General features: G+C 40.8%; 2 protein-coding genes across 2 annotated transcripts; one reads left to right on the plus strand and one right to left on the minus strand.

The window, feature by feature from the left end:
• On the minus strand, positions 1-3,955 carry LOC307249696 (somatomedin-B and thrombospondin type-1 domain-containing protein; the record flags this gene model as incomplete). Its single annotated transcript, XM_080026546.1, has 5 exons — positions 1-118; positions 1,233-1,415; positions 1,559-1,637; positions 3,107-3,298; positions 3,721-3,955. 5 exons carry the CDS (start codon positions 3,953-3,955, stop codon positions 1-3), a joined length of 807 nt encoding a protein of 268 aa, XP_079882672.1.
• A 3,213-nt stretch (positions 3,956-7,168) lies between these two features.
• Positions 7,169-9,815, plus strand: rdh20 (retinol dehydrogenase 20; the record flags this gene model as incomplete). Its single annotated transcript, XM_080026547.1, has 5 exons — positions 7,169-7,621; positions 8,462-8,560; positions 8,771-8,916; positions 9,428-9,559; positions 9,701-9,815. The coding sequence occupies 5 exons, from the start codon at positions 7,169-7,171 to the stop codon at positions 9,813-9,815; spliced, it is 945 nt and encodes a 314-aa protein (XP_079882673.1).
• Positions 9,816-10,979: the final 1,164 nt, after the last annotated feature.

The following is a 10,979-nucleotide window of genomic DNA, read 5'->3' on the forward strand; positions in this document are numbered from 1 at the left end:
TTAGATGAAGAGGAAGCTGCGGGCTGTTGGGCAAGAGCAGGCCTCCATCCTCCCCACCCGCCTCCACACACCCCTGCACCGAGGGTTTCCCACCGCCTGCCACTGGAGAGACTGTCTCCTGCATGAAGGAATGATAAATGAGTTAGTGCTCACATGATTTCTCTTCACCCCAAACGATAGACAATGATGCCATCTAGTGGTGGTGCTGGTTGTTGCCAATCAGATCTACAATAGGTCGTAGCCTATATCAGTGATCTGGGATGAAAAACCAACCTAGAGATTTGACCCAGAATCTCCTTGAAACAATGTTTGTTTTTTCCGCATATAGGCTAAAGTTATATTCCCTTTTTAAATACAAACCCATTAAAAATGCCTCCTGCTGTGGACATGATCGGGGTTAAAGTTATAGGATGAAAGTGTCTTGAGATTAGTGCTTCTCTCTGACGTTTTTGACCCCCAGTAACTTATGGAGCAGTTTTTTCCCTTTGTGGCGTCGTCAATTTTTTCATACAGTCAAATCCGTCTGCTATAATAAAGGGTTCCATGAACAAAAAAGAGGTTATTTTTAAGTCTAAAGGAGCCAAGTTACAATTGTGTAGGAGACTATGTTCAGAATACATAAAGATTACATTCCCTTTTCACAATACTACAACGACAAACATATTGTATATGTATTAAGTATGGAATCATTGTTTAAAAGATTTAAATCAATTTGTGAAAATGTTGCAATTTATTATTCTGTGAACATTTTACAACCTATATAAGTCATTACAGACAAGTGGTCTGTTTTAAATACAAGCAAAAACAGAAGTAAATACATTCTATTTTACTGTTTTAAGCATGGTGATTACGGAAAACTTGAGGCTGCTATAGGCTGAGACAGAAAGGTCCTCTTTATTACTTTAGTAAAGCTATGTTCAACACTGAAGTTCTTTACATATGAGCAAAACTGCCTTCAAACTAATTTCATGGTTGAATAAACTCTGGGCTGGGCTTTAAAAACAAACACCTTATCTGTCTCTAATGGTCATTAACATAAATGGCCGAACAACACAAGCTTAAATGTGCAAGGCTTTCGAAATTCAAAGAATGTTAATGTTAACATTCTTTGAATTTAGAAAGCCTCACAAACTTGGTGGAAAAAAAAAGCAAGCTGTGAGTTGTGATCTAAGAATGGTTTAACACAAGAAACGTATTATAAACCTAAGGATCAGAATATTCTCCATTTCTACCTGTCCTTGTCGTTTTCCTCTCCATCTCCTGCACAGTGTGTCTGTCCAGCAGCGAGAGCAGGCGGCTGGCACTCCACACACACACGGTGCCCCACCCTCAGGTGCTGCATCCACTGGGTGTGTGGGCCTGCACTTTGCTGACATCCTTTTGTCAGGGAGGTCAACTGAAACTGGACACAATAACTACTTTACACAAACACACACACACACACACATACACACACACACACACACACACACACACACACGCAAATCAAACTCAGACTGAATAAATGTTGACAGTTAGGCTACTTGAAACGTTTTTCTGGACCCTCTCAACGTGTTACCCTATAATTTCGCTGCTGTCGGGGATGTCTCTTTTCTTCCTGGCGTTGCCATAACCACCCGTGATAATAAGTGCTGGAACTGCAGAGGGAACATCCATGATAAGAACATTACATGTGACCTATTATGTTGCAACACAGAGTCTCACACATTTGCAAATGAGCGCACAGTATGCTGGGAAAATGTTCATAGAAGTAGGATTCTTTTAAGTGTGTCATTTTTTTAAATGAAGAAAGTCAAGAAGAAAATAAGCTGCACCGTCCAGACTGACTTGATTTTGAAGAACGCAGAAGTGACAAGCTGAGACAAATGGCTTTGCTCCCCCTAGCCTTCATCTGATATGTCTGCAGATCATTTTATTTTAGATAGGTTTGACATGGAGTGGCAGCAGCTATAAATCATGATGCACGTACAATATAATACATATAATATAATATATCTTAAACTGTGCTGTGTCCTGTACATTCGTATACATCCTTGAGAAGAGGGTAACCTAGGTAACTCAAGCTAGTGCTGGTGTTCTATAAATAAATTAAATGTTTCTATTTTCAGAGGGTGGTTGTTTCTGCTCTTCTCACTAAATACTTTATACTTTATTTATAAAACTAAATAATTAAAGACTGCTCATTGAGGGTTATCCCAACTTTTATATTCACTGAGTCTAAACTTCTACCGTCTTAAATGGCACCAAGCAAAACCAGTTTAGTTTTACATTGCATTACATTTCATTTCTGATTAATACGATGGGTAATGATAAGTCCCTTTGATCAGTTAAGCAGATTAAGGGCATATGAAAGGATCTTGTAATGTGGTTTTTGGTATGAAGCTATTTGATTTTCACAACAGCGTCTTTTACAGGTCAGTTAACAGTTGTATTTTTTGACATGCTAAAGTCCATCTCTTAACATCAGATGTTACCTGGTCCACACTTTAACCCTATGTATCTACTAGTTAGTACACACATACTGAATGAAACAATAGCTCAGTTTTTTTCAGGTGGATAAAAGCACAAGCTATAATAACACAGACTCGGATGTTTAAAGGAATAGTTCAGTATTTTTAAGTGGGGTTGTATGGGGCACTTACTAAACATAGTAAGTGTGTTACTTTAAAGAGTTTGAGGGAGATGCCACTGTAGCAGAAGTCGGCATTGTACCGTTACAGATGGGGCCATGCTAACTTAAAACCCAAATATCCCTTTAATTGAACACTAAACTGAGATTTTTTCATAGCTGTAGAAAAAAATCGCAATTTAGCAGACAATTGAAGGGTTATCTCGATATCTAGGTTTTAAGTTAGCATTTATGTGGATAAAAAAAAAACGTCTGTCTTCTGGCCCCCTCTGCAAGTTTACAAGGCTGATTCTTCTACAGCTACATCTCCCCCAAACTCCTTACAGTGACTGTGCTGACCTCCAACTCCATAAGATAACACACTAACTATGTCTAAGTATCCCATACAACCCCACTTCAAAAATACTGAACTATCCCTTTAATGTGAAAAGGTCATGTGGTCTTATGGAAGAAGGATCCGCTTGGATTTTCCCTCACCCAGTGAGTTGTGACAGTGGCCCTGCTGAGACCAGTACTCTGCACAGCCGGCATGCTCCTCCACATGGGGACAGGGTTGGCCTGCATTGAGCGCCTCTTGCACCACGCTCCTGCTCCGCCTGCGAACTGTGGCCCGGCACGGCTCAGCACAGCCCGACCATTCCGTCCACTCACTCACCACACAGGACACAGCTGAAGAGAGAGACAGAGAGCATTTAACCTACAGCTGAGGACAAATACAATGCAATGTGGTGTCTTATGTCCACAAATCAAAATGCCAAGTAGATCTCAGGAAATCAGAACATTTCAATGTAGCCTATACACTGTAGTATAACAGGAACATTATTTCATGAGAGGCTTCACTGTTTTTTTTTAAATAAAATACTCTCACCATCATGTTCATTTGGCAGCTTGGGGGGATTTTTAAATTAAACCCAGAATCCTATAAGAATGTGGCTTTTAACACAGAATTATAATGGAATTCTATTTTTGGTCAAGTTTTTAGTGGGGAAAAAAAACACTAATAGGCTTATCACATTATAGGCTACTAGCCTATATAAGAAGTATGCTATAAAATGTGATGCACAAACACTTTCTTGTCAGCTCAAACCCACCTGGGCAGGCTGCCTCGTAGTCGTGGCAGCAGTCCAGCGTGGACACACAGGCTTGATCGCAGTAGCAGGTGCCGTAGGAGCGGTCGGATCTCCATCCATCGCTGGTGCAGGACGGGTCCCGGCCCGTGCAACACAGAGCCGTTTCCCGGCAGCCAGAGCGACACGGACGGACGAGGAGCAAAGACACTCCGAGACAAACAAGAGTGACGGTGCTGCTGCTCCTCCACTCTGTCATCACGAAGCACCGTGCGTTAACTTTGGGAAGTTTGGTGCGCAATGCAATCGCAAGTTCAACCACTCTGAAATGGAAATCTCTGACTGGAGTTATTCGCAACAGGAGTGTTTTTTTTTTAAAAAGCACTGCCCTTTTGTTAAAATCTTTCAAAGTCTAAACGTGAACTGTCCTATGGTCAGTTAGGTTAGCACTGTGACCATATAGCCTAAGTAAAGCACTGTCCGGTGAATTGGAAGTTATTTCATGTGTCAACTCAGTGTCTCTTAAAGGAACAGTTCACCCACTGTAGGTAACGTGAAATATTACAGTGAACAAGAAAACCACGAAACTACATTTAATATTTGACTATGTAAAATCAACATGGCAATTATAAGATTAGATCTAACTCACCAAATGAATATAAAACACCATGCACCTCATCCTGGACTTGATCATTACAGGATTCTTTTTCATTTCTTCACCTCACCAAATCACCGCTTTCCTGATCTTGTCCAAGAATCATTAAAGTAAACCGGAAAATAAATTTTCTTTCAACTGAGATGAATAAAAAATGTATATGGTTTGATATGAAGCATTAGACTGCCCTGCAGTGTAAGATAAATAGAGCACACCTAATAGCTGGGGCCTCAAAAGTTAAGAACCCCAACTGTGCTTCTTTTGCATGGTGTTTTACAGGTTCTGTAGCAGCCATCATATCAGTGAAATGTTTGAGGGGAGGGGAAAGAAGGAAAAGAAGGGAGTTGATGTGTCAGGGGTCAGCCATCACTTGCTAAAAAAAGCACAGTAAAAGAAATGTCTGTTTGCTCAAATTCTTTCTCTCTCTCTCTCTCTCTCTCTCTCTCTCTCTCTCTCTCTCTCTCTCTCGACCCATTGGTAGAGGCAGCCAGCTTCCCAGGCCCATGTGTGCCTCAACATGTGAAAAGAGTGGATTAATGAAACTCCTATGGCCGAGGTTATTCATGCAAAAAGAACAACAGTACAGACAGTGCAGGCCTCCGCTCAAACTCAGATTGCCAGTAGCCTTCCACTGTGTGTGTAGAGGGGGAAGGTAGGGACAGAAAGACTTAACCACTTAAAACGGCAAGTCTAAGAATTGTGCCATGTTGAAGAGGAGAAATATATAGACATAGCAAATAGCTCTACCATGACAGTTGCAGTTCCTAACTCTTTTGGGTGGCTCTACCTTGTGGCACAATATACAGGATACAGTCACAGTCGGTATATGCACCACTCACAGCCTATCTCCTGTTTCACAACTTATCAAAAAATAAATCTCACACACACCATGTGATTTATTTGTATTCAAAGAAGGTGAAATAATGTCCATTGGAAGGTTGCAATCCCGTATTTTGTTCTTGCTGTTGTTCTGCATGAGCTGCATGCCAATATTCAGGTATTAACACTGCATTTGGCACAATCATTTTAATGTGATCTTTGCTGCCATTTCCAAGTGTTACTGAAACACTAAAATTACTAGCAGTATTTAAACTGACCTCCTTCTTACAGGGAGTTCTTCAAAGTTTGCACAAATGTCGACTCTGACTCAAAGATGAACCGATTAGGTTTTGGAGGTCAAAGGTCAAAAGTTACTGCGACCTCGTCACAGTGACCTTGTACCCCACTGTAGCTTCAGCTTTAGAAGTCGTAACTTCTTGAAGGCAATGCCTACCACCACTGTACTTTCACTGTTCGGCAATTGTATGCCTCGTGGAGGCTGGTTTCCTGGTTCAGTATGTCAGGAAAATTATATTGTAAGATATAAAGCTCCAGCAGGTTGAAATGTGGTCATAGTATTATATATGTTTTCCTTAGAATATACTGTGTATACAGCTAGGGAGTCTTTACTGGACACAAATTCAACTGCACTTTTAACTATGACAACAATAAATGCAGATGATCATTGTGAGGGATTTGCTCTCTGAACCTATAAAGTTATATGGTACACAATGGTTTGGGAAAATGTTGAACAGAGAATTTAAAATAAACACAGTTTACTTTAAATTCAATTAAAACATGGAAATTGGCAGTCATGATTCTCTAAATATGGCTCACGTGCCAACATAGGGGAGTATACAAGGCTGGCAGTGTTCCCCTAGAAAAACAAGAACGTAATACACAACAAGCAGCCTTCTTGGGACATAAGTAACAACGTAGAGAATTATATATACGTAAGCTCCTTACGTTCTCCTTTAATATAATTGACATGTTTTACAGGTTAGAACATTGACCAAAGATTGTCCATGAATGGTGTCCCTTAGCTGGACACTGGAACAAAAAAAATATAACTTTACTTCACTGCTTAACTTTACCTTTGAGCCCCTCTCATGTTTGTATATATATGATGCCTGGGAGTCCACTATTTAGAGTATTTGTACTTGATTCAGCTCTTTATTCTAACATTCTTAATTGTGTTTAAGTTGAATTATGAAACGTTTATTTTTTTATTCTGTGATGCTCTGGTTGGCTACACTGGAATTCATTAAAGTACACAATGCTCCTTGTTTCACACCAATAAAATACAGCATTGAGATACTCACACAGTTTTTGATGAATTTACTTGCAAACTGTATCGAACTTTAACACCTCTATTTCTGGATACTGTAGCTGATAGTGAGCCGTGAACTAATAAATAATGGTAAAATCACCAATGTATCCAATATCAAGTCACATATGCTTATCTATTCACCTCAATGTAAGCACATAACGTTTTATCCTTTCTCTTCTATTTGTTTATACTGAAGCCTAGAGATACACGGAGACACTTACACACACACACATAGTATTTTATGCATATATTAAAAGATGCAAGTATTTCCTAAAATGTATTTAGAGACTATACATTCTATGAGTTTCCCCTGTTCAATAGGAGAACACTGAGTCTTTTCAATAAAGTCCTTCAAAGCCTCTGCCACTTAAATGGCACGTTATTTTCCTCATGGGAAAAATGCATTCACTGCTTGCCAAATAAGTGTTTTTTTTATCAGGAGGTAAGGTATTTCCTCTAATCCTGGGAGAGTGTTTAAATAAACCTCAGATGGAGGCTGAGGGTCACAGAAGGAGGGGAACACCAGCTTGGCAGTCTGCGTCCTTTGCACTCACACAGTAACACATAGGAAACACGCCTTCACAGGTAGCAGGTGTGTAGGCTAGTCGAATCCGTTAAAGGCCACTGGAATATTAATTCTTACACTCAAGACCATCAGCAGTTCAAAAATGATTTTTCTAATGGACCTCCAGATGATGCTGCTGGATATGATTTACTTCATCCTGCGCAACTCGGTGCGTGTCGTCCTGCGCCCGCGCACCAAGCCCATTGACGGTGAGGTGGTGCTGATCACCGGCGCGGGCGGTGGCCTGGGTCGTCTCTTTGCTCAGGAATTCACCAAACATGGGGCAGAGGTGGTGCTGTGGGACATCAACACCAGCGCCAATGAGCAGACAGCCAAGCTGGTGCGGGAGATGGGCGGCACAGCGCACACCTACACGGTTAATGTGACAGACAGGGAAGATGTGTATCGCAGCGCTGACCTCGTGCGTAAGGACCTGGGCCGGGACGTTACCATACTGGTGAACAATGCTGGGGTGGTGGCCGGGAAGCGCATGCTGGAGTGTCCCGATGAACTGATAGAGAGGACCATGAAAGTCAACTGCCATGCCCTTTTCTGGGTGAGAGCTCTTCTGTCAATATGATAGCCTACAAAACGAGACAAGGCAGGCAGCTGCCCTTGACTCATTAATAGACTATTGATGAATACATTTAATTGTCTTAAAGGTGTTACATGCACTTAAGAAGACAAAACTGCTCACCTGTAACTGTATTCATTTGCTCGTTTAGAAGGAGGTTAATCTTATGCAGTTTAGATCAGTAGCTTATAGTGTAAATGACACATTATATAAAAGGTGTGAAAATAAATATCTGTACTAAATCCAAAAAAGAGGTAAAATCTTAAAAGGGTGGCCTACAATCAAAACTTGATTGTAGGCCACAAGTGAAAATATCATTCTGAGGCCAGTTATTGACTTATTCATTCAGTAAGCAACCCTCAACATTACCCATGCTCTGGCAGAAACACATCAAGGAGATTGTAATAAAAAATATAAAACTGCAGGCTTTGATGGTGAGGTGTGCCAGCTTTGTCAATTTTGTCGCCAGGCACAAACAATGATTCAGCACTGAAATTAATGTAGAGAGCTGTAAATGAAAGCTTTTGAATTTCCAAGTGTATAATCTTTTCAGCATTAGCTGTTCTACAGAGTAGGTTATTGTGCAGCGCGTGACACATGACGTGAACAATTATTTGCGTCGACGGCCTTATCCCCTTCACACTATAGGACTGCAGGATTCCTATAGAAATCCTCTTAATATGAAGCTGCTGGTGGAACATAAGCTTCCTTCAAATTGAGCAACATTTAAGTCACTCCAAGTCATGTGAGAACTGCACATTTTGTGACCTCAGAATAACATGCTGCCATATGCACGTTTGTGTGTGTGTGTTTCTTTCTTAGACAGTGAAGGCCTTCCTCCCGCAGATGAAGGCCCAGAACCACGGACACATAGTGACCATCGCCAGCGTCCTTGGCCTCTTCAGCACGGCTTGTGTCGAGGTGAACCAGGGAGAGTGAAAACATCACCACAATAAGATATGGCAGCCTTACTGTCCCAGTCTTTCCCACAAATCTCTAGAAGCACATTCAAATGCACATCACACAAAACAGAAGTCTGAATGGGTCTGGCGAATTGCTAATAATTTCTGCAATATTCAATACTTTGATAAAAGACACAGTTAACACATTTTGATGTTTGTTTCGAGACAGGATTACTGCGCCAGTAAGTTCGCTGCAGTGGGCTTCCATGAGTCTCTGGCCCACGAGCTGCTAGCCGAGGAGATTGAAGGAGTGAAGACTACTCTTGTGTGCCCCTATATTGTTGACACAGGCATGTTTGAAGGATGCAAGATACGGTATGTCCACAAGATATAGCCACATGCTGTCATTCTTGTATTTCCTGCTTAATTCAAATCACATCCTATCATTATCCATCACTCTGCTCCACTAGGTTAATCGTGCACTATGTAACTTTGGGTGTGTACGTACGGTATATTCTCCTAACTCAATAAACAATCTTTCCTCACAGGAATGAAGAGTAAATATAATTTTTTTTAAACCATAAACAGGCTCAGCAAATGTAAACAAATCCCCCTCCTCTGAAACAGCATAGTGCATCTTTAAGATGTAGTGTTTCTAACAAAGGGTTCCTTGCAGCAATCATATCAAAATTCTGAATCTAATAATTTTTAGTTCCTATTCCAATCTAAATGCCCGTCTGCTACCGTTCAACGACAAAGCAGCACAGAGATATGAGAAGGATTTGGGTATCGCTGTTCTGTTGTGCCTGCTTACTGTTATGTTTGAGCATTTGCTTTCTGTCAAACTCTTAAAAGTGTCAACCCATTTCTTCTTTGGTGCCACTAGGGAGGAGGTGGAAATGATCCTACCCCCTCTGGATCCCCAGTACTGTGTTGAGCAGGCCATGAACGCCATTCTCATAAACCAACCATTAGTGTGCATCCCTCGCATCACCTACCTGCCCGTCATCTCCAGAGCGTAAGTCCAAAGCAATGCCATACTGTGACATGAACCAAAAGCCATGCATGAGTCTCTGTGTTACTTTTCTGTGTGCACTTCCACTGCTTCACAGCTGATGTTCAGTATCTTAAAGTTTTTATGGCACATGTTCTCTTCCAGATTGTTGCCGTGGGAATCCAACGTGGTTACATATCGTTTCATGGGATCCGACAAGTGCATGTACCCCTTTATCGACAAGACGACAATAGCGTCCAATGGCATCGAAGTTGTATAATCACACCAAAGTAGCTAAGACCTCATTAATATATATCAAATAATGCACAAAGACACAGAAAACAATCCTTCTGCTTGTGTGGAGAGCAGTGGACCAAACAGCCCAGCAAGGATTCAAATAATTCCTACCAAATGGAAGGGGCTTTGGATTTTGAGACCGATCATTCAGAAGCGTGTGCTGCATGACGACTCAGCCAAGCGATCATCAGCACCCGCAAACGACTTCCGTAATGATCAACGAGTTTTAAAGCCCCATTCAAAGTGTTTTCACCATAAAATGGCAAAATATTTCACAGAGCCAAAAGGGGAATGGGAGAGTCTTTACTATCTGTAACTTAACCATGTACCAGGTTTTTGTTCTGTATTGTGTTTACATACAATAAAATTATTGAAAGCCACTTTACTTTACACTTTTTACTCTAGTGAGAATTGTTCATCACCTAAACATCTTTCAATAGTCATTCCTACATTAAATTGAAGCTTAGTGTGTTGGCTTGAAATGAGTACCCCTCACTTTTTCTATCTTATTGTAATACAGAAGAAATTAATCATCAATGACACCCTTACACATTGTGACAACCAACCCCATCAAGGGGTCGGTTGTCACACACTATGGGGTTGTTTGTCACAATGTTATCTTAATCTCTAAATAATCTTAAAAAGAAGGCAGGAAAGCGGAACAAAATTTAAAAGTTTAATTGCATTGTCAAGTTGACAAATAGGCCTACATAACTTACTGTAGCCTTGGCAGCTGGTCTAGTTTGGGATGCACTGGGTTTTGATTTTGTTGCCTTTTTTTCTTTTGCATGCTAACTGCCTTTTCCTACTATATTCTTTCCTTCTCTGGGGTGTCAGTGAGGATACAGCTTGACAATTTATTTTGTTATTGGGTGCCTTTTCTGGCTGCAGCCTTTGGATAACATGTGACAACCAACCCCCCCAAAAATTTGACGACCAACCCCAACTTGAATTTCTTGCTAGCATCAAGGCCAACAACCATCTGACAACTAAACTAATTACCTTGCTAACCACAATATAAACTATAGCTTACCATTCACACTTTTTATGGGTAACAAGTGATTTGTTATAAACCCATTGTGTAAAAACCTAGAAGAAAAATACTGAGGAGCTAAATATTTTCAATTTGACATGAAAAACACAAACA

The sequence above is a fragment of the Ammodytes marinus genome, assembly GCF_949987685.1.
Source record: "Ammodytes marinus genome assembly, chromosome: 4".
Lineage (NCBI taxonomy): Eukaryota > Metazoa > Chordata > Actinopteri > Uranoscopiformes > Ammodytidae > Ammodytes > Ammodytes marinus.